This window comes from Haemaphysalis longicornis, unplaced genomic scaffold (assembly GCF_048455015.1).
Source record: "Haemaphysalis longicornis isolate Haplotype H1 unplaced genomic scaffold, Haemaphysalis longicornis Haplotype H1 scaffold_4, whole genome shotgun sequence".
Classification (NCBI taxonomy): domain Eukaryota; kingdom Metazoa; phylum Arthropoda; class Arachnida; order Ixodida; family Ixodidae; genus Haemaphysalis; species Haemaphysalis longicornis.
Window position 1 is genome coordinate 60,517,513 of NW_027526361.1, and position 27,441 is coordinate 60,544,953.

General features: G+C 48.1%; 1 protein-coding gene across 1 annotated transcript in view; it reads right to left on the minus strand.

The window, feature by feature from the left end:
- Window positions 1-805: 805 nt before the first annotated feature.
- The window catches only part of LOC144178806 (ammonium transporter Rh type A-like), a 49,269-nt gene continuing 22,633 nt past the window's right edge, over window positions 806-27,441 (minus strand). Inside the window, exons 4-11 of the mRNA XM_077706929.1 lie at window positions 22,282-22,432; window positions 20,003-20,147; window positions 15,972-16,135; window positions 10,577-10,714; window positions 9,449-9,582; window positions 8,672-8,853; window positions 6,413-6,582; window positions 806-5,686 (exon numbers count right to left, since the gene is read on the minus strand). Of these exons, the coding sequence (XP_077563055.1) occupies window positions 5,612-5,686; window positions 6,413-6,582; window positions 8,672-8,853; window positions 9,449-9,582; window positions 10,577-10,714; window positions 15,972-16,135; window positions 20,003-20,147; window positions 22,282-22,432 (1,159 nt within the window). The 3' untranslated portion in view covers window positions 806-5,611. The remainder of the gene's footprint in view (window positions 5,687-6,412; window positions 6,583-8,671; window positions 8,854-9,448; window positions 9,583-10,576; window positions 10,715-15,971; window positions 16,136-20,002; window positions 20,148-22,281; window positions 22,433-27,441) is intronic.

A 27,441-nucleotide genomic window follows, 5' to 3' on the forward strand; every position in this document is an offset into this window, starting at 1 on the left:
AGACATACAGACAGCCCAAAATTTCTGGGTTTAAGTAGCCCAAGAAAGAGTATCGTCTTTAAAAATATCAAAGCCCCTTCGTCTAACGACAAAGATGGTGAAAACGCGAAACTTTCTTCCCCCGCAAACCAGGTGAAATAAAGTCCTATATCGTGAGGAATTCTTTCGTTGTCTGTCCACGACGGCAGCCGGCGATGCGCTCACTGGTGTCGCGATGCAGGGGCGTAGCCAGACATTTTGCTCAGGGGGGGGGGGGGGGGGGGGGGCTGAGATTACATTTCGATCTCCTCCGTGTGATTTTTCAAGAGAATAAAGATATGTACGATACATGACTATTAAATGACACCAATCTACGTTACACGTTGCGGACGAATTTTTGATCCCTGCGTGCTGTCAAGAACAAGGAAAACGAAATATTTATTCACAAAAAAAGTATTCGTATGTTCTGAGAACTGTAGAAAAACTGCTATCACTGCTTGCAAGTTTGTTTGGGGTGCATAAAACGAAATAACACTAAAAAATTATAGAAATATAGAACAATTAAAAACATACATGCTTAACCGACACGAAAGTAAAAAAAAACATACAACTAAATTAATCTAAAACAAACAAAGGATTGCTTGCAGCGTATATTATAACGGCGAGAAAGTACGAAACAAACAACTTGTGTGTGGATGTGTTATTTTGTATCGCTTTGTCATCCAAGAATCCTTTATAGTATTTTTTGCACACGTGCGACGCTTAGAGACAAACCATAACGCCGCTGTCTCCTATTCCTAAATATGGCGTAGGAGCAGCTTGTCAGCAGTGACGTATGACGTAAAGAAGATATCATTTTGATCAGGTTAACAAAAGTGCCGCTGGCAACAAAAACTTCTTTTATACAGAAAACCTAGCAACAACATGCCTAAATTGGAAAGCTGCAGTTAACACATATTTCTAAGCAACAGTTCTGTACATAGTGCGTAAAATAAAGCAAAAAAGTATAAAGTTCAGCGAGCACATGCGGTTAACCCCGCACATAAAAAGATAGTGAACCGAGGCAAAAAAAAAAAAAAAAAGCTATTACCACTGAAATCGCAATTTGCTTTTAGAACACTGACGTTGTGATGCAACAGCTAGACCGTATCGGTAGAATAACAATAAAAATGTGTAAAATATGAAGTGAAACGGGTATTTGAAAGACGCCCTAGCGTGGAGACAATTGTCTTACGCCCAATGTAAAAGAGGGATTTACGTGAAAATAATACAATGATAAAAGACACAAGTTTAAAAGACAAAAGTCAAGAGTTCTACGTAGTCGCAAACGGCGCATGTAGTTGAACATAGGCCATAGCTCAAATGTTGGTTGAGAAATACCGTGTAATTCAGGCTTTGCTGGAGCAAGGTGAGCGAGTCGTAATTTATGTTTTTGTTAATTTTACAATTTTTTGATAATCCTAGAATACAACGTTGGCTGTTCCAGTGAATGGCAATAATCCCTGTGGTTTCTAAAACTAATGAACACTGCTTCGTTTGCAATTACCATTATCACAATCTCAAGCAAACAGGATAAACATCTTTTCTTTTATTTGAAATGATTTTTTGACTGGTACTGTATTTCAGGGAGGAAGCTTATTCGGCGGGGAACTTTAGCGAAGCGGTGAATGACTTCTGATACACTGAAAGCAACGTCTCTGTGGGCGTACAGAAGCGCGAGGCCAGTCATTCGTTCCTGGGACATCGTGGAGCGCAAGTAGCTCTTCAGCAACCTCGTGCTCGAAAATGTTCCCTCTGCGCTGGCAGTTGTCACTGGAAGGGTGACTAGAATCTGAAGCAGTTTGTGCACATTCGGATAGAAGCTGCGGTCGCAGTGAGAAAGGGCAGCTTTTCCTGTGCTGGGGCGGAGGCTTGCTTCTTTGTTCATCCACCCTGTCCACCAAAGTCGCAGCAAAGTCGCCTGGAGGGGAACGAGGTGGCTCATGAGCTGGCCTGTGAGCTCACCAACCAGGTGTCAGATCATCCTGCCACTCCTCTTCTCTCAGCACCCCTCCTTAGTTTTCAAGCTGTCATAACTCACTACAAGAACGCTAGACGCATTTACCAGCACCCGCACACCTCATTCACTCGATACCAAGCGAACATACTACGGCAACTCCAGACAAACAACCTCCCTTCCCCAGCACTGTACAGCAGAATACACCCTACTTTATACACCCCGTTCTGTCCATCCTGTGGAGTCAGGGCCAACATGCAACACATGTTATTGCAGTGCCCCACTATGCAGACCGACAATTTTATTCACGACGAACCAGACTGGGAGGCCGCACTGCTCAGCCCCATCAAGGACATACAGAATGCTCTTGTGGCTTTAGCGATCCGTGTGGGATCCCCAGTGCTTCAGAGGGACCAGCCACAGCAAATACCTCCATGGGGCGCCGTCGGGTCCAAGCTCGGCTCGACCACTGACCCTCTGAGCAATATCGGGCCACTAAATAAAGTCTCTCTCTCTCTCTCTCTCTCTCTCTCTCTCTCTCTCTCTCTCTCTCTCTCTCTCTCTCTCTCTCTCTCTCTCTCTCTCTCTCTCTCTCTCTCTCTCTCTCTCTCTCTCTGGCAGCATCTCCACTCCGTGGAAGATGGCGAGGGTGCGGAGTACGGAGACTCAAAATGACATCCAAGTTGCGCCTCGAGTGACATCCGATTTGCGCCCCGACCGTCATTCGATTTGAGCCGTGAGTGCACCTTGATTATTCCCTAAATGAAACTGCAACTCACGGCTCAAATCGAATTTCGCTTGATTTTCGCTTGATGGTGGTGTGCGCACGGATGGATGCGGACGGACATTGGGAGGTCTTGAGGTACTCCTCACCGTTACAGGCTAGGGAGTAAGCCGCTTGACGCTCCGGTAATAATTGTCACGGTCGTAGCCCAATGGGCAAGACGACTGACACTAACTCTGTCTGGTCTACCAGGCACAGGCTCGAATCCTGCCGGTGCCTGTGTGATTATTTTGCGATTGTAAATGCTATGCGCATGGACGGACATTGTGCGGTCGGACGCGGACGGACATTGTGCGGTCCTAAGGTGCTCCGCACCTAATACTACATCAACTGCAGAAAACCGTCGCCTGCTGTTGCCTGCTGCTGCTGGCAACAGCAACGAAAGGTTCCACTAGATAGGTTTCGCGTTCCACTTGGAACGCTCGTGGAGTAGGGGTGGTGGTGGTGGTGGTGGTAGAAACTTTATTCATCCAAAGCTGTATAGAAAGAGGCGCCAGCTGGGAGCACCGGCACACTACAGTCCCCTAGTCGACGACCAGGAGCCCGTAGGCCCTAGCGGCGAGTTCGGCCAGCTGGATTGCACTCTTGCACTAGTGGGTCGGACCTGAGCAGCGTAGCCTCCCATTGCTGTAGAATGGTAAGGGGCAGGGACAGAGTAACATGGAGAGGGGGTTTGGAGGGGCACGCGCCCACTATGTGGTGGAGGTTAGCGAAAGGCGCGCCGCACCATGTGCACGTGTGGCAGTATCGCGTGGAGAAGTGGAGGTGGCACAATGCGGGATGCGGGAAGGTGTTAGTTTGCAGCCGACGCCACTGGACAGACTTCCTGCGCTTTAAGGTGGGAGCGGGGCCGGGGAAGTGCATCCGACTAAAGCAGTAGTGATGTGTTATGTCCCGATACCTAACCAGGCGATCCCTCCCTCCCACCCAAAGTGGAGAAGCAGCATCCGAAGCATCCGGGCAGCAGAAATCTCGGGCTACATCGTTAGCCAGCTCGTTACCCAGAAGGGACGAATGGGCCGGAGTCCATATCAGGCGTGGGCAATGTGCAGGCTCATTCATTGCTGTCTGCAGGATGTGTGTGGTGATGGGGGATAACGTGGTTCTAAAAACGTTGTAGTAGGATGTCTCGATTCACGCGTGTCTTTGCCGTACGGCAGCGAACCTCTAGCGTCTTATCTTGGGAAGAACGAGGCGGGAGAGGAACAGCATGAGAGGTGAGCGGCAAAGAGAAGGGAGGCATTTACTTGGCAGGGGCGCCAGTCGACTATCGTCTTTCGTCGACATTTTGCAACGAAAGGAGCAGATACGCGGCAATTTTTTCTGTGGCGCGTTTTCCCGCGCGCCGGACGCTATCAGTGAGGCATAGAAATCTTGGCTTAAGAAAAAACGTTTTTTTTACACTATCTTTGGTAGGCGAGCCGTTTTTCAACAGAGAAACCAAGCCAAGATTACAATGAAAGGTTAGATATTTCGAGGGAAGAAAGACATCTGGGTTCGGGACAGCCGGAATAATGGTTCCAGTTTATTCCATTCTAAGCGGCCCCGGATTCCAGCCACCTCCGAATCAGGATGCTAATCCAATGCCTCAACCCAAAATGAGCACGGGTGAACGAAAAAAGAAACAAAAAACAAAAACAAAAACAAAACAAGAAAACAGCATCTCCGTGCTTTTTCCAGCGTTCTCAACATCATCCCATGGCGAAACTGAACGCCCGTAAAAGCGGCAGAGTCGAAGGCAGTGTGTAAGAGACAGCTTGCGACGTTTGCGACGTGCATGGAACACGAAGCAGGTCGACAACAAATTTGGGCAGAGTAAAGCATCACTTTGTCCTATATACCTGCGCACACTTCGCACAAAGCGAAGTGTTTGTGAAGAAGGAGCGCTAGACCGACTTGCTTTGCTCTTGTTATCGAATTTGTGTTTTTTTTTTAGTCTACTGTACAAGTGCGGTCGTGAAAAGTCTTAACAGCACGAAAGAAGCGGGTGCCAGCTTATGCACGAAGTAGCAGCTTAGATAGCCACCGGCGCGTCTTTGGAGGATGATGATCGACGCAAACGAGGCTGACCTTCTGTACTCGCAGAACTTCGCCGCCGCCTTCTCTACTTTTAATACGATTACCTTGCTGACTATGCCGGGCGCTACTCTGTGCATAGGTTGGTGCCTCGGTATTTGTTGTTGTTAACACTTGTTTGAGGACTGTAGGCACAACTCCTCCAATTAGCACTTGTTCTGGAGAATGTTCACAAAGCCCGTTGCAGCCGAAGCACACCGTGCAGCCGTCATAAGCGTCACAAACAAAAACAATAGAAAGCCCTACTAAGATCACCATTTTGATTAATAGTTGGGGTAGGAACATTTCGACCCAACTAGAAAAACAACGATAAGACACCTGAAAATGCCCCTAAGTGTGGTGGCCCAAATGTGTCGTACATACATCCGATCACTTGGTGGATATCAGATGGTGTTCTAGGCGAACAAGTGTCCCTTTTAATTGGTTTCGCAATAACGAAAGCAAACAAAAAGCAACCCTCTATGCAATCTGTAAACAGGGTACGTGAAAAATATTGCAAAGAACAATACAGTCCTGCTGTCGATTCCTTGTTCTAGTTCCATGAGCGTGTGTTCTTGCAGCATGGTCTTCCTCTGTCTCATGCTTAAGGGATGATGCTTACGCTCCGTGAGGTGACATCTTCAACTGTATGTAGATTTCCGCTTCGCCATCGTTTCTTGCTCTTCAGCTTGTAAATAGTAAGAGGAAAGCTCTCAATTCTAGCTGTGGCGTGCCCGTTATGCCGAGACACCGTACAAAAATTTCTCGACCCAAACAGCAACGTTTCGCCCACAAAGTTACGTGGACGCAGGTGTGTCATAGGCGCCGTTGAAGTGTGCCGGAAGCAGCTGCCGGGCCCGTGCTGCGCTGTCCTGCATGGCGGAGGAGAGAGCATACATTCATAAGCTCATCTCTAAAACGAAGGCTATAAGGTACTGCCAGCATATGATAGTGAACAGGCAAGCCAGTGACCAAAAAAAAAAAACGAGGTAATCAAGAATACAATGGCTGATCAAGTTAGAAAAGAAGACAAGAAGATGGGAAATTAACCAGTTATGAGTTGGTAAGTGCATATGCAAGCCAGCAGTAAAATAGAACGCGGAAAAGTTTAACGGGCAGCAAGCAGGTAAGCTAACTGAGCTCATCAGTAACTTGCTTGCAATTCACAAATCGAACACACCAGTTTAAATTTGTTCTTGCTGTCAAGATACGAGAACTCGAAGGCAATGCGCTGACTGCCAAAACCACTGACTGATCTTGATGCCGCAGCAGTGCAGACATAGGAGCATTTGCTGTTCCGTTTGTCCTGTGCGATCAATGTAAGCTGAAGTGTGCGCAATCACTGCACCGACGAACATCAGCAACATTGTTGGAGTGTGATGTTCGTCGGTGCAGTGATGGCAGCATTTAGCTTGGCTCATTGAGAACGACGTGAGAACGACGGCACACTTCGTTGTTAGCTGAAATTTGGGGGAACTGCGAGCTACGGTCTGGCAAATTGCTGCATTTACCACGGTTGCCAGAGGAGATGCCTGAAATAATTAGCTAAGGCGTACTTTTGACGCGCGACTGGCTGAAACGCTTCGAATGGCGCTTACCGGCGGCTGTTCAGACATGGCGATCTGGTTGCTCTTGACGGCAGGTCTCGAGGAGGACAGACCGGCATCATCGGCTCCGCTGAGGTCCGCCTCCACCTCCCACGAATGACAGTCGTCGAACAGTCCATCCTCTGTCGGAGGGTCCATCAGTGGCAGTCGCATCAGTAGGCCTGCGTCCCAATCGGCATGCATGTAAAAGCTGAACGACGTGAAATCGTTTCTTAGCGCCACATGTGCAGGGAAACATATTCAACGCGGAAGCATTACCGGCTAGGTTGGCAAAAGCCTGAACACAGCCAGCTAGCGTCCGCAAAAGGCGTCCTCACGAGCCATGTCAGCAAAAGCACGTGACCTTTCTCATCGGAACCTACGCCGCCGCTAGCACCTGCGCCGAGCAACACGCGCCCTCGGTGACACGTTCCGTAGTGCGTGAAACAGAAATAAAACCCATCACGTGGTCACCGACGTAGCATTTACAGAGGCAGGTCCCTCTCGCACCCAGTTTCAGTTGGCCCTGAGCTTCTGTGGAACATCGACAGTGATTCTGCAACAGGTGGCTGCAGTGAGTCCGATTTCGAGGTTGTAGGTTTAACGTCAACATCGGCGGATGGCTAGTCGACGAACCTAGCCAAAAGAAACGCCTTCCCATTCTCATCTCATAAGAACAGGCTTAGGGGTGCCCTGCACCATTTAAATGCATATAATTTCTTTGTGCACTCAACGGGGAAACCCGTCTGTGCTTTTATAACGCTTCGTGCGTGCAGTTTCGCCGTATCAGAAAATGCTATTAAGCACTAGGTCCCACAGAGTTCACGTTTTAAACAAAGTTGAATTTCGCCTTCATGGTCTCCTTAAACTACATTCACACGTGATGCAAGGTACTATAAGACCGTTATATTGCCCCTTAAAATGACTTCTCGCCGATGCATTTGTAATATTGAAGCCAAGTTTAAAAGGCCTTGGTGTGTAGCGGGCCATTGGGATGAGTAAGGTTTTATGGAGGTATATTTAATAAAGGTTCTAGGCCTTCATATCTTTGTATAACTGTTTATAATTCCCATAAAAAAAGACGCGCTTCCAGTAATGCATTCGGGCTGAACATTGAGGCCGTAGTTAAGTGGCTAAAGTGTGTAGCGGGCCATACTGGTATAATTGTGGCCTTATAGGTACATTTAGTAAAGGCGCCAAGGCCTTCATACTTTGATGCGCTGATGTGTACTCCCGGGCCGGTGGCCTTGTCAGGAGACGAACGAGCCTCCTTTTTCCACGCCTCGTGGACATAACTACATCCATGTGTTTATCTACAAAATAAATTAAATTTCCTCAGACACCCTATATTCCCCCTAAAATGTCTTCCGACCAATGCAATTGTGTATAGCAGAGAATCAGGCGTTACAGAAGCTCCGTGTATAGCCTTCTATATAGCTTGTATTCACTGGCGAGGCACGCATGCAGGCAGGCAAACATGCGAGTGCGTCGCTACTGGTTACGTCGCGCTCCGCAGGATGGCGGCACTTGTCCGTGCTAAGCACATGATTTACGTTATGCGTTCCAAACTCTACCCTACCGAACGCGAAGTAATGCCTCGACTCCAATGTGAGCAACTAATAACATCTCTGTTGACACCACCGTTGAGAATCGGGTTGAAACGGAGCAGACGACGCACGCCGATGTTTTTTTTTTTCTTGTCCGTGGCGCATCGGCCATGTCTGTGGCCGCTTCCAGTGTTGCCAAGCGAAGAAATTGTCAGCTAAACTTCTCAATGAATACCACCTATAGGGACAGATCGAACCTACTTAGTAAAATGCGCTAGGGCGTCCCTGCTTTGATATCGGTCTGTTTACATCACCCCTGCAAAATAGTTGTTCCAGTAATGCAGTTGTGTACAGTAGTGAAGCCGGTCACGGTGGTTTGGGAGCTTCCGCAACTTCTTCTGCTGAACTACCGTAGAATTTTGGAGCCATCCACTCCTCAAGACGCCGGTTTTTTGACCCCATCGGACATTTAATGCTTTCTCATTACTAAAATGAATGTCCGTGTATGCGATACATCGGCGTAGTACAAAAGACACGCCTGCGATCTTAAGGTAAGGCCCTCAACTACGGCGCTTTTCATACGTGGCCGGCGTTTCATTGGTTTGTTTCGCGAGGGCTCGTTTCGAACGCTGAAAGTGTTGAGAAGGATGGCAGCGAAGCGCCAGGGTCACCTTCATGACGTCACGCGTAAGATCACGCATAATATCTATATGTGGTTACTCACCAGTGAGGCTGCCTCCGACGACGGCTATCAGGAGTGTGGTGCCGATGGCCGCCAGCTGGTAGAGGGCCTGCGTTCCGGCCGTGCGCCCAAGACCCGCCACCACGTCCACCGTGTAGTAGTTCACCTGGCTCAGCTCGGTTGAGTTCGCGGTGGGGGCCCGAGCAGGGTACAGGGTGTACAGACTGCGCCACGTGCGTAAACAGTCTGAATACTGCTGCTTCTCTGCCTGCCTTCCCGATTAATGTTGCCTTTGGATTGGACAGTGGCGAGTTCACGTTACGGCATTTGAAATACCCGCGCCGGCTCGAGAACGAGAACAAGGGGCGCGTTTCCGGATTCTGGATTATTGGCATTTTAAGCGACAATTTGCGACGAGAGGCCCTACGTTAAGTCTCAGTGGAAGGCACAGCGACATGCACCTGCATGCCTTCTACGACCGGAGAAAGAACGCTCTTGAAAGTAAACTTGGTTTGTGAAAGGAACGGGACAGCAACTATTCCTGATTACACTGATTGATAGCCAATCAGAAGGTCGAGTATAATCCTGTTGCATACCTTTGTTCTGCCTATAAGCTGCTTAAGTTCGACATCTACATTTGTCTTAATTTAGAACGGATAATTCTAACAGGAGGATACATTTATTTGTCCTTCCGGCGAAAAAGAAACGTATATTCGCTTTGTGTTATGCATTACGCGTGGAAAGAAAATTTTAAGAATTGTGCCAGCTGGGGTGCACTTATTGCGCCCTCTCGGTGTGCCGGAGGACAGAGGTGCATACCTGTAATTGTACTCTTCCTCGGTAGCACTAGCGGCGATGACGGCACTCGCCACTCCAGCCAGAATCCCCGGCATGCCGTGCAAGTTGTTCACACCGCACGTATCGTGGATGCGCAGTCGCCGGGCCAGCAACGGCTGCATTTGTCCGTCGAAACATGACATCACATCCATGCACAAGTCGCATATGGTATACGTAGGGTTGTTCGTTTTCGGGTTTTATATTTTAACACGAAAGTGTTTTATACTGGGATGCACCAAAATTTCACTGTTGTCATATCCGTCACGGAAATGAAGACGTCTAGAGGTTGCTTCCCCGCAAGAAGACCCTGTCTGCAGGGGTGCACCCTTTACAGGCCACTTGCTTCGTTGTGCTGGCGTCACTTCCATGACGGATATGACGACAGTGAAATCTTGGTGTATCCCGGCATAAAACACTTTAGTGTTAAAATATCAAACCCGAAAACGAGGAACCCTAGGTGTATGTTTGTCATAGTCCTGTTGGAGACCCTGAACTATGGCTCTGCGGGTCTATAATAGGGTGGTAATAAAATTAGCTATTGCTGTTTTTCTACTTCACGCAATGTCTAACCAGGTAATTCTCCTTCCCCCTCCACCTCTCGCTCCTCCTCGTCTTCCTCCTTCACCTCTTCCTCCTCCTATCTGTGCGGTGGTCACACGTGCCACCATGCAACACTTTTCGCGCAGCCTAAAGAGAAGACGTGTCATGCCTGAACATTTCAAGTCTGAGGGTTTCTCAATCGCACTGGAGGCACTGTGAAAACGCATTTGAATGGCACCAGCTTAAATTAAGATGACCTGGGTATATCTTGTAATGCGAAATCATTCCTGAGCCGAGTGCCCCAACATAATGTGTCCGCAACGGGAAAGTGTAACGCCTTGTAACTGCACAAAACGGCGTAACTGGCAAAGGTAAGACATTTAATCGTCGCAATTGCGTAAATATATTATTAAGAGGCTTGTAGTACGAAGGCCTCTCCCAAAGGTTTCCACCCACTGCGCGCTTCCAGTAATTTAGAGGGTTCTGTCGAATCCTGCACGAGGGGGGGGGGGGGGGGGGGGGGGGCAGATCACGTTCTGGTGGGACCACGTGGACGTGAGTTCCACTCACCGTGACGAACTTGTATCCGAATACTGAGAGGGCTCCCGCTAGCGCTCCCATTATGAGCGCGCCGTAAGGGTGCAGCATCATGTCGGCCGTGGCCCCGACTGCGACGCCGCCGGCCAGCGTGGCGTTTTGCACGTGCACCTGCAGAATCCATTAATTGAATTTATAACTAATTAATTAACAAGGAAATAAACTTATTAACAACTGCTCTTTGGCCACCTTTGTAAATCACTCGAATTAAGGTCTCGAATCAGAGGCCTCTGTTAAAGAACCGAGGCGAGGACCGCGGGACGTGAGTGAATCTTTAATATTGGATGGAACTGAACAATGATGGTGATAGTTGAGGGCAGCTGCTAATAGCCACCTCTGACGCTTCTAACATTTTTAACAGCCTCTAACTTGATGCTGTAATCAGGATATACGACTCGAATAAATGTTGGCTGAGATAGAAACACGCATAATTATTAGATACGCAACCGGGGTAGCCTCCACTGAAAAGAAGTGAGTTATGTGAGGCATGTAGGGAATTAAATAATGGCTGCACTTCGTTTGAATTCTGGGGAAAAAATGTCTGCGATCAACTCTTCGCTCTGAGCTAAATAGTTACCCATTAGTTCATTTTAATTTGATTTACATGTGCACTCTGAGAATCATGTGAAATACATATTTACAATAGTATTAGAAGTACTGTTCGCGTTCAGACTTGTTCAACATGGCGCTTGTGCTGCTGTCAACGAAAGTTGTGGCTTCATGCAGCTCTTTATGACAGATTTTGCATGTGTAAATGATGAATGAGATTTCTTGCCGTGAGCTGGAGACGAGAACACGTCTGTAGAAAACGCGGTTATGACGTTCGTAACATCAGTTTTAACGTACTAGGTTCACCAGAGTTTCCTGCTTATAGTATAACTGGTGCTGTGCCTGTAATTTGCCTTGCCGGGTTTGAAAGATTACTTTGTTGGCGACTCTGTGCTCCGTTTCACTCTCTCTTCGCTGTTTTCGACGGTGGCCGGGCATCGAAGACCCAGCCCTTCTGTCCCGGGTGACTGGCGGAGATTTGCTCTCGTACGGATACACCCCACCGGGTGACAGATATCCCAGCTGACAAGCGTCCTCTTGCCAAAGCTTCTATTAAAGGAGCACTGACACCAATTTTCGGCGTTAATATTATTGCACAGTTCGCTTCCTTCACTCAACAGAATATTTTGGCTGAAATATGAGCGGCCTGCGACGCGAAGAACATAGTTCAGTTGGACCGCATTTATAGCGCCGACGGAGCAGCGCGCGGAGCGGCACTCAGCAAATGGACATCAGCGTGACATCACTCCAGGAGAGGAAAAAGAAGTGACGCGAGAGCGCTCGCCAAAAACTACTGACGTCACTTCACGCGCGCGGCCCCACGAGCGGCGACCGGGCGCAACACCCTCTCAAGCGGGCGCCGGTGACGTCCGCACAAAGTGGTGAGGTCAAACCGGGAGGCTGTCATATGCGCCGTTCGGGATGAAAGCGCGGGAATTTGCAACAAACGATTTTCAGGCCGTTCAATGTAATTAACTATCGCGCGCTGAAGTATTTGAAGTGCTGTTTCAGGTTCGCCAGACCATTAAGCATCGATAAAAGCAATAAAAGTGTAACATAAAATTTTCGTGTCAGTGCTCCTTTAAGGTACAAAGAAAAAAATTAAAGCCGTTCCACTGAATATGAAAGCTGTCGGAAGTGCAGAGCAGTGATTCGCCATAATGGGCCGTAGCGCCGTTATCAGCTCACTGCTACCACCTAATTCAAATCAGATTTCCCGCCTTCGCAGTGCTCGCGCGCCCACTGTCTGAAACTGCGCCAGAGGGAGTTATGTTCTTTTTGTACTTGCTTTTCCTCCCGCACGTGTCGGCGTTGCACTGCCACTTTTTCCCGCTTACTATCGTAAAAACCAAACCAACGAGCGTTCCTAACTAAATGAACACGGGCGCTGGCGGTTAATTACGTATAATTTGCCTCAAATGTACCTGCAGTTTTCTTTGCGCTAAACAACGCGGAGATGTATGGCAAGCGCCAGCGGTTCACGAGTTTCGAACGCTTATAACTATATAAACCGCTTGGCTTTCGAAGACTCTGGGTTACGCCGTGACGACAGCCGCTACGACAGGAGGCCGTGTAGCTCTACTTGGGTACAGCGAGCGAGCTACGACGACAAGGCGAGCCCCTAAAGTGCTCTGCACTTAAAACATGTCAGAAACTCTCATGTGGGAACTGTCGGAGAAATGCGTAAACCGCTTTTGCTGTACACCGATGCCCTAAAGTCCGCTTCACCGCTGTACGCAAGTGCATTGCTAGAAACCAATATATTTGTTTTGGAGGGGGGGGGGGGGGAGGGGAGGGGGGATACAAACAGTCTGACGTCAAAGTAGGAAGGTGTTAGGGCCTTTTCTTAACTACCTCCGGAACACCCCATTTATCATAACCGTGGAGCGCAATGCAGACAGGGGCCCCTTAAAATCGAGTTCGCTACTTCACACAAGTTCATTCCTGCCAACACATTTTTCAAAGCCAAGGTAAGCAATCTTGTACGGAATTATGTAGCCCCTTGGGACTTTTATTAAATGCCGCCATAAAACCACATGCATCCACGTGAAATGCATCACACCGAGCACATCTAAAGTCGGCTTCACTGCTTTGCACAAATACATTGGCGGAAGGACATTTTAGAGGCAATGTGAGAGATACTAACTGAAAACGCGAAGGCCCTAGGGTCATTTATTAGCAGCTTAGGTGCAAAGCAAAGCTGAATCTCAAAATAGAAAGAAGGAAACTCGTAAGAGTAAGAAACCCAGCACGGAGTCAGTCAGAGCCAGGACGCAGGAGCTTAAAATATCCCTTCAAAACAAATTCACCTGCGGGGAGAACGAGGACAGTGTAGTCATGCTGAGTGACAACCTAACAACGGCAATCACATCAGCAGCAGCTGTGGGAGAAGTAGCCTGTAAAAAAAAAAACTGGAAAACTATCTCAGAAAACCGAAGGAAATAATTGCGAAACGCAAGAACATGAAACTGTCGAGTACGGAGGGTCAAATTGAATGGGAAGAGCTGTCGGTCGAAATCGATCAACAGAAGTACAACGAACAACATCCGTGCATACAACATGGTCGTGATTGAGGAAACTCTGGAGAGAGGGGGAAGCCTAAAAGTAACTAAGAACAAGCTAGCTATTTGGAAAGACAGATTGTACGCACTCAGAGGCGGACAGCGTAACATCACGCACAACATGGACGAGGTAATAAAAGCAGCGGAACGATTCTACACCAGACTTTGTGCCAGCGACGTTAGACTAGAGGGAACTACTGAGCCTAGAAGGTTAGCTATAGCGATGTCGCAGTAGTAACTAAAAAGGAAGTCGAAAATGCCCTCAAGGGCATGAAAATAGGCAAAGCTGCAGGTGACGACTGCATAACCGTGGATCTTTTAAAGGAGGGAGGAGACATTGTACCATAAAAGCTTGCTGACCTATTTCCCAAATGCATAAGCACTCTAACAGCGCCCATAGCCTGGAAGAACGCCAACATCCTTCTGGTTCCCAAGAAGGAAGATTCCAAAGACCTTAAGAATTACAGATCCATTATCCTATTTTTAGTTGTATACAAACTGTTTACCGAGGTAATAGTCAATCGTGGCAGCGTAGATTACCAAGAACCCCGGGAACAGGCTGGGTCCAGAAAAGGAAACTCAATAATAGATCACATCCATATCATCATTCAAGTAATAGAAAAAATGGCGGAATATATTAAGTCCGTTTACATGGCATTTATAGGCTATGACACAGCGTTTGATTCAGTAACCGCAGCATTGCTTGACACATTTCTACATATGACTTCTACGCGAGCTTTATAAGGAATGTATGGGCAGGGTAATCCTTCACAATCAAAGCGAAAAGTTCCTGATCAGAAAAGTAGTGCGACAAGGAGATACCATTCTGCGAAAACTGTTTACAGCGTGTATGGAGGGGATATTTAAGAAGCTTGACTGGGACAACGCAGGATCACGGTGAATACCTGAGACATTTGAGGTTTGCAGGCGGAATTGCCTTTCTCAGTGAGCTGGCAGATCACCCGCAAAAAAATGCTTGAGGAACTGCAATAAGAGAGCTTGGCCGTGGGGCTACAAATAAATATAAATAAATGTAAAGTAACGATAAATACGTATGCTGAAACTGCCGCTTCAGCGTATGTAGCGCAACGCTAGAACAAGTAGAATAGTCTAAACTACCTGTGGCGAGTTGTCGGTGCTAATCCAAACCACGAGAAAAAAATTCGGCGCAGAATAGGAATCGGCTGGGCTGCACTGGGCAAGCACTTACGAATAATGAAAAGTAAGCTACCTCTGTCACTGAAAAGAATAGTACACTACCAATGCGTGCTGCCGGTAACTTAGCGCCTCGCTAATCATCTGGGAAGAAAACTTCGGTTCGCTAAACAAGCCGTGGAACAAAAGATGGCGTGGGTAACCCTCAGAGACAGGAAACGAGCCTCTCGGAACAGGGAGAAAACCTGAGTAGGTGATATCATGAGTTCAGATTAAGAAAAAAAGTAGTGTTCTTGGGCTGGCTATGTAGTGGGACGAAATGACAACAGGCGGCTCACCATTATGCCAGAGTAGCTACGGAGAGACGGGTCTGGGAGGAGGGGAAGGTCAAGAACTCGATGGAGGGAGGAAATTAAATTAAATTCCGAGGCAAGGAATGGACCCTAGCAGCGCAGGACAGGACCAGGTTGAGGTCAATGGGGGAGGCCTTGGTCCTGAAGTGGACCCAAACAGGCTGATGATGATGATGATGATGATGATGATTTTATAATGCGGCGAAAGTGTTACACATCAAGCGTTGCCGTCGGACACACGGGTCCGCTCGTCGAGTCCACACATAAATGTTACCTATTTAAAATTACACCGACGATTACGCGATTTGATGCAAAATGATATCGCAGCGATGGCAGTAATTAGGCGATAACGTTTCAAGGCGGCCGCTTGCTCGGTCGTATCCCTAGGCCGACCTGTTTCATTTACGGAATGCTGACACATGCTACGGCTCGTGCCCTTTATCATCACTTGTGAGCGAGCGATCAAGGCCGCGTGGTGTAAGTGGGTCACGTGAACATCTGCGTCGGCTTATCTCGCATTAAAGTTGCCTTTGCTGCGAAAGTAAGTTTTTGCGTCAGGCGACATATTCGCGGCTGACAACCTCACAACACCGTGCCTGCAGCCGCGCTGTAAATAAAACTGTTAGGCAAGGAGGTAGGGAAGTGGTTGATGATTGCAGTAGTCGGCGCCGGCGTAGATTATGGGTTTGTTATTATGTTCTTCCATATCCCGAATGACAACTGTACACCAGCGAGTGCTCTCAGACTTGCCATCGAGAAGCGGTTCTTGGGGTCCACGAGAGACGAGACGGCGTACGAGGTGACCGTGCAGCCGACTAGCGAGAGGAAGGTGTTGAGAACCGCTCGATGCCTGGCGTCACCGTAAGCCAATGCAGCGTTGAAGCTGGGCCAGAACACCCACAGGAACAGCGTGCCTGCGTCAGAAAAAGAGCGCCGCGGAGTAAGGCGCATGCATAAAAATGCACACATTCTATCCGTACAGATAGTTAAACAGCGAAGCTATAACGCGCGGCAGGTGTTTGCCCGTGTCCTACCCATTTCGCAGCAACGTGGGGCGGCTCGTGTTTGCCATTGCCATGATGACACTATTCCCGCCGACCCTGCCCGGCGTTGTAGTTTGAGCTGTGCTTCATGCAGTAGCTCGCTGGGCGAGCGCTCTGCTGAGAGAGAGACTTTTAAATGTGATAGTATTTCTTGGGCTATCTTAAACGCAGAAATTTTGGTCTGTCTGTATGTCTGTCTGTCCGTCTGTCTGTCTGTGATTCGATTCAGCCACCAGGCCAAAGTGAAACAGAAACTGCGCAATAGTCTTATATATCAACAGACAAATCTAAACGTCTAAGGCCGGTGTTAATGTCCGTACTTGTCAACATTGTTGAACAAGAACAACGCATTCGCAAATATAAGGCATAAAATCAATACATGAGTGAAATTTGCAGTGTTCCTTTATTAAACATTTACGGATTCTTGGTTTTTGCGATGGCAAATAAAATACCCCATCAACTGCAGAAAACCGTCACCTGCTGTTGCCCGCGCTACCTGGCGGCATTTAAAAAAATCAAACACCAAGAAAACAGCAACGAAAGGTCCCACTAGATAGGTTCCACGTTCCGCTTGGAACGCTCGTGGAGTAGGGCTACGTGGTCTCTATAAACGTTGTAGTAGGGTGACTCGATTCACGCGCGTCTCCTCCGTACGGCAGCGCTGATATCGAGGCACCCAACTTGGAGCAGTGGAACGCGGTAAATTTAAATGGACTTGAGCAAACCTCTAGCGTGTTTTCTTCGGAGGAACGAGATGGGAGAGGAACAGCATGAGAGGTGAGCGGGAAAGAAAAGGGAGGCATTTACTTGACAGCGCCACCAATCGAATATCGTCTTGCGTCGAATTTGCAACGAAAGGAGCAGATACGCGGCCATTTTTTTTTCACTCCATCCGACGTGCCGTTCCAACTTACCAGTGTCGTTAGGTGAGAGGGTGTAGATACGTCGTTTGTATAGATCCAGCCAGTCTCTCTTCCCTTACTTTGGACCTGATTTTTTTTTGTGTGTGTGTGAATATGCACGGGGTTTCTCCGGAAATGTTTTCTGCGTACACGGGACCGCCGGATTTTTATTTCGTCTAGCCATACAAAGCTTCGCCTTAAGTAAAAACAAAGCCAAAGAGACGAAAAAAACAGTGTAAACAAAGAATCAATTCGAAATTGTATACAAGAATGTTTTATTTGCCGTGAGCGTTCTTTATATGGCGTCCCCGTTGCTTTGTGCGCTCTTGTTTTACTTCGTGGACATTGCAAGTGGCTGATCGACGTTGTGCAGAGAGGAGACATCGAAGCCGAGTAAGGTCAACAACTTGAGACAGAGAAACGATTACGAGAATACTCTTTATTTCATGATAGAGTTAGCGGTCCCACCCATTCCCACGCTTTCCCCGTGCCCCCTGAGGTCGAAATTTCGCAAGGGGTCGAGGCCTTCGTGCCATCCCCTACGTACGACAGTGTAGGGCGCTATGTCGGGCGAGAGGAAGGAGCCTCAGGCAGGACGACCGTTCGTCGCAAGGCAAAACAAGATTATATTTTGTCAGCACCAGTGCGACCCCCGTGTCCTCGTGCGCTCGCGCGGCCACGCATGTCCATCGGGGTGCTGCGCGAGGAGCGGCGCTCGATCCAGCGATGTCTCTGGAGCTGCCGCTACAACAGTAATACATGACTATATTGCTTAGACCAACGGTCGGCAACCTGGGGCCAGCGAGGAAGTATTTTGCGTCCCCCGGCACGACAGCAGACTCCCTTCCCCTTCTCTTCTCCCTTCCAATCTTAAGGCTGACATGGCAGTTTTGACTTTAAATGAGCTTAAATCTCCTGACATTCCTGCTGGAAATAAAGATGGTTATGATTTCTATTCCAGTTATGTACACTATTTTCAATTTTCCAAAACTTTTCTCTTTACCAGAAACCCCTGCCCCCACCCCTTCCTTCGCCCTCCACACCGATCTGCGGCCGACCGGCGCCGTGTCGGCTTGATGCAACGCGGCCCTCCACCTCAAAAGGTTACCGATCCCTGGCTTAGAGGAATGCGAATCCCCACGCTGTCTTGTGTTTAGCATCAGCCTGCCCTTAGCTTTTCCGTATATTGACTAGTTGATTTTAAAATTTTCAGAAATATTTGCTTGCCTAAATACGTTCATATATGCCAGAGATATCAGCCAAGCGAAACATTGCTAGACGTTTTGATAAGCTGAGAGGCAGTCACTAAAGTCATTTTTTTACTTGCACTGGCTGCACTGGTGCACGGAGCAGTGCAGCATACGTTCATTTTCTTTAATTTAGAGGTCTGCACTGGTCTGCACGACATTGCTCTAATCTGCACCAGTTCAGGTAAGGAAGATGCCTCTACTATGAATTGACGAGCCTTTGGATTGTTCATGATTAATCATTTAGGTTTGGTTGTTGAAAACTGTTAAAAAATGCCACTACGATTGAGCTGACAAACTGCTAAGAATAAGACAAGCGACCGTTGCTTTTCTCGTGATTATGATTGGTTTTAATGTTTTAGTGGCGCCCAAGGCCAAACACGGGTAAAGAGCGCCCGGTGTTTTTCTAGAGTGTGGGAGTGTTTCAACGCAAGAGGCGCACAACACCATTTACGAATAAATATTTTGCGTTCACCTCAAGGCCATCGAGATACCGGAAGGATAGAGAGGAAAATTTTCCGGCTAGAAAACTTGCCAAAGTGTGCATCCCTGATGTGCTACTTTGAGTCTCGTAAACGATGTCAAAAGATTTGTTTTGTGTTTCGACGGACCTGCAGGGATGTAGTGCCACCTGGCCCTCGTATAAACCACACGCGTCAACAACAGTTCCAAGGACCAGTGTGGATTTAAAGAATGCCGCGTATTTGCGACTGATCATGCGTACGGAACCCAAACACTTTTATTACATTTGCTGCACAGCTCTCAAGGCTAATACGCATTTAAAGAACGACGCGTAGCTGCAGCTTTCACGCGTGCACAGCCCAAACGAGGTGCTACGTTCGCAGATGTGCTTGTGTGTTGCAAGAAGAAAGAAGAAAAAAAAATGCACTGTGCCACAGAATTGGTCGTATGTAACATTTTTTTTTCTATATGATGATAGTGCGAAGCATGACCGCCCCCGTATTTTTGCCGCGACCACGAATTCTCCAACGAGCATAACAAGCCCTGCGGAATCGCGCTACGATGTTTGCACCAAATCTAGGAGACAGAGTCTAACCTGCCTGCTCAGCACGCAAAAAACATATAAACTAGGATCTCGGGAAGTTTATGTGAGAGCGCTCTTTTGCCCAGCCATGGACAAAAGCTATATATATAGCTTGAGGACTGGGCTACCCCACCACGTGGCGAGGAATAGCATGACAGGAAAACTGTCGATGTTACGTTTAGCTGGGCGGGTATACATATCCTGTCGGCTGGATTCGGTACGGAACAGGAGCCAGATGAAGCAAGGTAACACGCGCGCAGACGCTTCCTGTTGCGGCCCAGCTCATACCAAAACCACAGAAATGCAGTGGACATACACCCGAAAAGGCCATGGCGAACACCGCGAGTAATGTTTTCCTCATTCAAACGACGTTTGTATGTTGCAACTGGATGTTAAGGCATAACGGTCGGTTGAAACATGCCAGCGGACGACGAAGTCATTGTACGAAGCCCTGGCCGTCCGCTGGCTCGGTAAACTCTGCGAAAGCGGGCGCAAGCCCCGGAGACAATTGCACGCGTGCTGTGGGCGCAGCAAGCAAGCTCACCGATCATGGCGAATAGGTCCGAGTGGTAGACGGAGCCCTCCTTGCGGTGGTCGCGCTGCTCCTTCTTGTTCAGCACGAACGCCACGGCCAGGCCGAAGTAGGCACCGAATATGTGCAGGAAGATGGAGCCGCCAATGTCCACCGCCTGCGCACCGCAAGGGGTTAAAGTCTGTAGGCTCACGAAATGCCGAAGACGCAGAGACTAATCTTCTCCTTCGGCGGAACAGTGCATAGCTGTAAGACACCGTGAATGTTTCCTTGGGGAACCCGCTGGAAGATTTAAGTTTGCCCGTTGGTTCCTAAAAAGAAGAAATGAAGGGGGAATGGGGGGAGGGGGGTGCGTGGCGTCGCGTTTATGTGCATATCTGTGTGCAGCAATGTATGTGTTAACGGGAATGTTTGCGCGCCGTGATGTATGTCGTGTATGCCCTAATTCACGTAACTGGTGTATGTGGCGTGGCCATTACGGTGACGGCACGTTTTCTCGGCTGCCTCGCACTGCCGACGCTGCGCGCTCGCGGCCAACGTTTAGGCCAGCAAATATTTTCCAATGCCTCCTCTTCTCCTTGAAAAGAGTTCTTTATACGCTCAGTAGCATTAGCGGTTGCCTTTACCGAGCACTGTGTCGTAGGAACTTGAAACAGTGAGAGCAGTGAGCATGTCGTCGAGAATGTCAGGCCCCACGCCGGGGTTTCGGAATGTAATCAGACGCTCAATTATTGCAAATAATCAGAAGCTGCAGCTGTGAAGCTGCGCTTCATGCTTCTGCCTTGTAAACAACGGTCTGTTGTGCGAGTAAAGTTAGTGATGAACTGCAGCTGGTGGTTTAGAGCAAGTTTTTTCTGGGAAATGTTTGCCAGAGAAGTTTAATTTTTTTTCGAAGAGAGGGGGGGGGGGGGTGCACATCCTCTTTCGTGGGCGTCCTTGTATAGGCTCGGAATTGCATGTTAAGGTGCACAAGGTCGTTTAGCAAGCGCGAGGCATTTTAGAGGCGCTTGGACGTTTCATTACTCTTGCGTTAATCAAATGTATAGTTTGGAAGCATAAGATTTTGCCTCAGACCAAAACACGTTTTTTCACAGCGTAGTTCGTTCGTGGAATGTAGCAATAAGCTGTTTCAACCGTAAATATCCTCCGACTGATTAGACTACTACGGCCGCGAACTAGCCAGGTCACTGGTAAACAGATGTTCATTTGTCGATTTGCCTGCGCCATTGGGCTCATGTATGTTATAAGAGAATAAACGGAGATCTGAGAGTTCGTGTTGCACGAGTCTTACCTTTGATCCAAATTTTCCGGGAAGTGAGACAAACTTTAAACAATCAATGGCTTCAAGTTTTGGTGCGATGGGTCGGTGAAGACACCCCAACTTCAGAATACGTGCTTGCCCCCACTGCTTTACTTTACCTTGCGCACAACATTGACAATTATTTGGGCAGAACCGCATCGAGAGCAGCGAGACCTCCAGAAGCTTGTGGAGTGAATTAACTGGCAGGGAAGAAACTGGCAGGTGGTTTGGCTGCTCCAACTACGAAACACGGTGCCAAAGCAGCACGCGTCCCCGGTTTTAAAAGGTGTTCCAATACCCCGCTGCGTGTATCTGCTACTCTGTGGATATGTGTCCCTTTGATCGGCCTCAGAGAATAAGAATGCACACGGCATTCAGAGTACGGGAACAGATTTATTGTGGTCGAGCCTCCTTGTAATGCTCACGCTAAAAGTGGTTTATTTATTGATAAGTTAAATTATTAATGAATAATTAATTGATTGATTGAACTTTCTGACTGAATAAAGTGACTGGTTGGTTAGCTGTCTTGTAAGGAGTTCTCCAATACACCTCAGCTGGAATGTGCCACTGTCGGTGAGCATTATTCGCGTTGAAGAGGACATCTACGCTTGTGCGGTTCAATATGTGGGCGTGAAACTGCCGCCATCATTTTCTCCTTGTTTTGTTTCTTCTATCCATTAGTTTTAACAAGAAGCCTTTGCCAACGCCTTTGTTAGGCCTATGTTTAGGGTTAACGTTCTGAAGCCCTAACGTTACGCTTAACCGCCTTCCCAGCAACGTCAAACCAATTGTACGTCAAGCTGCAGGCACCGCCTGACGACGCTAAATATCAAAGCGTATTGTTAAGCCTAACGTCAGGCCGGCACATACCCGCCCTCCGTCAGCAGTTCGGCTTCCCCGTTAGTAATAGTGACGCCGTTGCTAAGGCTTCATCTTACGTCCGCAAAATCCAGGGAGGACAAATACAAGTGCTTTCAAGGGGGGAGCTTACCCGGAACATGTCGACGCCGATGTGCTCGCTGCAGGAGTAGAGCACCACCTCGACGGCGGCCATGACGACCAGCTGCAGGGGACTCGTCTTGCCCAGCACGGCGCCGAAAGAGATGAGCACGCTGGCCGCACAGAATTCGGCGTTCAACAACCTGCGTGTTCATTTCACCATTCATTCATTCATTCATTCATTCATTCATTCATTCATTCATTCATTCATTCATTCATTCATTCATTCATTCATTCATTCATTCAATAATTCTATAATTTATCATTCATTCAATCATTCGTTACCCCATTAATTATTATCCAAATATTTCACCCGTAGTTACTTCATTAAATCTTTAATTTGTCGCTTCATTAAGTACTTGTGCGTTTATTCATTCGTTATTTAGCTCATCATTTCTTTCTCTCAATAATTCACTGTTTTTCTCACTCGTTAATTCATTTCATTGGTTTATGCCTGCGTTCTTTTGTCCGTTTCTTCCATTGTTTTTAGTTAGTGTAACGTGTTGTTCGTTCACCTTATTATTTATCCTTCTGTGTGAATAACATACTCCAGTTCGTTTTTTATTCTCCCATTCACTATGTTCTCACAGAGTACTTTTGGCAGTGTAACCTATAGATGGCATTCACTAAAAAGTTTAGCTGTCAATTTCTTCGCTTGGGCAACAGTGGAAACGGCCACGGCCGTGGCCGAAGCGCCACGGACATGGTGCGGCCTCGTGCGGCCTCGTGCCTCGTGCGGCGTGCGGCCTCGTGCGGCGTGCGGCCTCGTGCCACTGAGGCCGCACGCCGCATAAAAAAAAAAAATCCCGGCGTGCGACGTCTGCTCCGTTTCAACCCGAATCTCAACGGTGGTGTCAACAGAGATGTTACTATTCGCACTCACATTGGAGTCGAAGCATTACTTCGCGTTCAGTGGGGTAGAGTTTGGAACGTCCAACACACATCATGTGCTTAGCTCGGACAAGTATACCGCCATCCTGCGGAGCCCGACGTAACCAGCGACGGCGCACTCACATGGTTGGCTGCATGCGTGCCCCGCCAGTGAATACAAGCTATAGAAAATTGCACAGGATGTCTGCGTTCGTGTTTAAAATGTGAGACGCGGTTGCGTGCGTTACCTCGTCGCCGAGAGAAAGGAGAAACATTATTGTGCAACCGCAAACTACGCAAGGGTCCCTGCGTTAAAGGGATCCTGCAATACTTTTTCAACTGTTTTTTTTATAAATCTTAAATGCTTTCAGAACGTAGGTAACAAACAGATACAGCAGTTGGAATAGGGGGTCGCAAAGTACCAGAGTTCAAAACTATACCGCTAAATGCCTGTCAGATTACTTAGAAGCTTGCTCAAAGGATTTTCCTCTCTTTCCCGGTCTTCGCGTTCTTCGGCCACCCGAATGACGTCACTGAGGCCATGTAACGGCTATTGGCCGGCTTCCTGTCAGTTGCAGGAATAAACGCGCTCGATAGCCATTGGAAAAAAAGAGCCACAACAGCAAAGCAGAAATGAAAAGCGGATCTACTGCGACGATTACATTGCGCAGTGCCGCTCTGTGCTCGTGATAACTGCAGCTTTCACAATGCTTCCAGGCGCGAAGGAGAGAGTGAAAGCGTTTACCGGAAGTGTTGCAGAGTCCCTTTATTTTTACGGATGCAGCGCACCCCAACGGGGCAATGCGGTGGACTTCGCCAGGGGGCACAGCTGAGGGCGCTGGATCAGTTATAAGGCGGCCTCCCATGACGGGGTTGGGGTAATGCGGATGATAATGGGGTGTAGGCGCTCGACCGAGCTTGAATTTGGGCCTAGCGAAATGCCACAAAGTGGTGGGCACGTAATTTGCACGAGACATGGCACCTATTAAATGGCCGCGTATTTACGTTTAGGCTACTACCTGTATTTATTTGGACACTGTTCTACTCAGGCAAAAACGCTGTCAATGTCCTTAAACAACGAGCAAAGCATAGATGAGTCATTTTAGGCTTACCTTCATGGTGGCTCTATATCGGTACCTGCCTAAGGGACGTTAATTAAAAAAAAAACAGTTGAAGAAAATAAAGTGGTCTTGCATGCATTGTTTAAATTATCGTCGAGAAACTTGGTTGCGCGGTCGAAACGTCGGAACATTCAATTGATTTCTTTATCAGGTGTACAATGTGCGGGAGAATGACGAGGTTGCACGAAAGGTCGTACCACGCTATAGTATACAGCCTACCCATGCGTGCCCTGTTGCGTTACTCGGCAGGCTAATGACGACCCGTGCCCCCGAGATCGATGTCGCTATATTTCGATCGCCCTACCGAAAAACCATCACGATGTGCGCTGCCCGATCGCCTTCGATGCGCGCGCACAACGATTTGGCCCTGTTCAACGCAGAACAATGAACTTACCTACAGTGAACACGCCTGTCTGAGTGCGCGCTGGCTAGGAGCACGTAGAACTGCACCCAAAGTTTCAGACCAAAGCTGTTTGTAAAAAAAATCGCGCAGTAGAGTTTGTTGACGGTCATTGAAGTGGCCTTGCACGACAGATACATAGCTATTCTGATTGTGCGGTTTAACGCGCCGACGCTACGCAGGCGATGAGGCACGCCATATAGGGGAGTGCTCCGGGTTAATTTTGACCGGGATCTTTAACGCGCGCCGAAATCTCGTACACGCGGGCGTTGTTGCTTTTCGCCTCCGCCAGAAAAGCGGCCGCCGCGGCCAGGAATCGAACCCGCGTCCTTGGGCTCAGCAACACAATGCCATAGCCACTGAGCCACCGCGGCGGACTCAAAGCTATTCTGTCTACCGCAAGTATGTTGACCGAACTCTTCGGGTGGAGAAAAGGTATCAGGGCTTACCCTCGTATTTTACGCGTGAGCTTGACGTTGTTTGGCACACCGTCAGATTCAGCGTTAGAGCTGCCTAACCTTAAAGGGACACTCAAGTCAAAATACCAGTTGTTCTAGATTGATAGGTTAGCTCACCGAGAAGATGAATATACCAAGCACTCTCACGCGTAGCTTTTTATTAATAAGGTATAAAATAGCTAAAGCATGAAGACCAGTGCCGCCATCCTTGCGCAACTTACACCGGGAGTGGTCAAAACGTCTGGCGTGCGCAAGGTCTTCCCTGGCTGCCGCTGGGTGGAGCTACTCGTCCATACTTTGGGCGGTGGTACCACTTTTCGAGGAAGCGTGCGAGCTACGTAAGAGCGGTTGGTTCGACACCAACATTCGCGGGGTCTCAAAAGGAAAAAAATGGCAGCATCTCCGCTCCGTGGATGATGGCGAGCGTGCGGAGTACGGGGACTCGAAATGACATCCAAGTTGCGCCCCGAGTGACATCCGATTTGCGCCCCGACCGTCATTCGATTTGAGCCGTGAGTTACACCTTGACTATTCCCTAAATGAAACTGCAACTCACGGCTCAAATCGAATTTCGCTTGATTTTCGCTGGATGGTGGTGTGCGCACGGATGGACGCGGACGGACATTGGGAGGTCCTGCAGGTACTCCGCACCGTTGCAGGCGAGAGAATAAGCCGTTTGAGTCTCGGGTATTAACTCACGGTCGTAGCCCAATGGGTAAGACGACTGACACTAACTCTGTCTGGTCTACCAGACACAGGCTCGAGTCCTGCCGGTGCCCGTGTAATTTTTTTGCGATTGTAAATGCTATGCGCACGGACGCGGAAGGATATTGTGCGGTCCTAAGGTACTCCGCACCTAATGTTTTTCTTCAACGAAGCGTCAATACTGATTACAGGTCCCATGAAGGAACGTCTTGCTTAGTGGTCCGGAGCGCAAAAGACGTGGTACGACTGACTTGACCGAAGCTGGCCAACCCCTTCGGTACGCGGTAGCGTTGTATTCGGTTGCTTCTACATCGCCATACATCAACGCTGCCTCCCTTGATTCCGGTTTAACGTGACGCAAACAGCGTCTACGGTCGCTGTTTGCGTCACATTTAATCAGCGTTTGATTAGAGTTTTATCGGCAATTAAAGCATCTTTTAACACCAAATCAACTCCAAAATGGCTATGGGAAGATTAGACTTTCGTTTGAAACGAACTTTCTGGTTGCCTTCAGAGAGAGAGAGAAAAAGTAAAGGAAAGGCAGGAATGTTAACCAGGCTACGGCCTAGTATGGGTGCGCCTGTAAGCCTAATAAGGGTGGTGGCCCATTCCCTCATATATTCATTGGACAACGCCTATCCCCGGTATTTTTTCTTGCCCCGCAATAGCCCTCTTGTGTCGTGCAGGCTGCTAAAGGAAGCCGCACAATAAGACGAAAACGTTAAATAACTGATCTAGCTAGGAACGTGATTAAGGCAAAAAATAAATATGAATAAATATAAAGTAATGACGAATAAGCATGGCAAAAACGTCCTCTTCAGCTCAGGAAACGAGACGCTAGAAGAAATAAAAGAAGATAACTATCTCGGACAGATGTTTAGTGCTGACCCCAACCGCGATAGAGAAATCCGGCGCGGAAAAGGTATGGTTTGGGGAGCACTCGGCAAGCACTCCCAAATAATGAAAAGTTTTTGTGATGGAGGCGAAACGTGAAAACGCCCGTGTGTTCGAGATTAAGCCGCAAGTTAAAGATACCCAGGCCACGGAGCGGCCGTGCCCAGGCGGTCAAAATTAATCTGGAGCTCTCCACTACGGCGCGCCTCATCACCTGTGAAGCATCGGCAGGTTAAACCCTACAATCAATCAATCAATCAATCAATCAATCAATCAATCAATCAATCAATCAATCATTCAATCAATCATGAAAACTAACCTACCTATATCACTCAAACGAAAAATATATACAACCAGGGCATACTTCCGGTGATGTACGGAGCTGCAACTTGGCACCTTACTAAACATCTGGAAAGCAAAATTGGGCCGGCTCAACGGGACATGTAACCAATAATATTAGGAGTAACACTCAGGGACAGGGAACGAGCTACCTGGATCAGAGAGCAAACTCGAGTAGAAGATATTATAGTTGAAATAAAAAAAAACGAAATGGACTTGGGCCGGCCATGTAGTGAGACGAGCCGACAACCGATCGACAATTAGGGTATGGATACCAAGAGATGTGTCTAGAAGAAAGGGGAGCTATTAATCTGATGGTGGGATGAAATAAAGAAATTCGGGGAGAAACTGTAGACTCGAGCAGC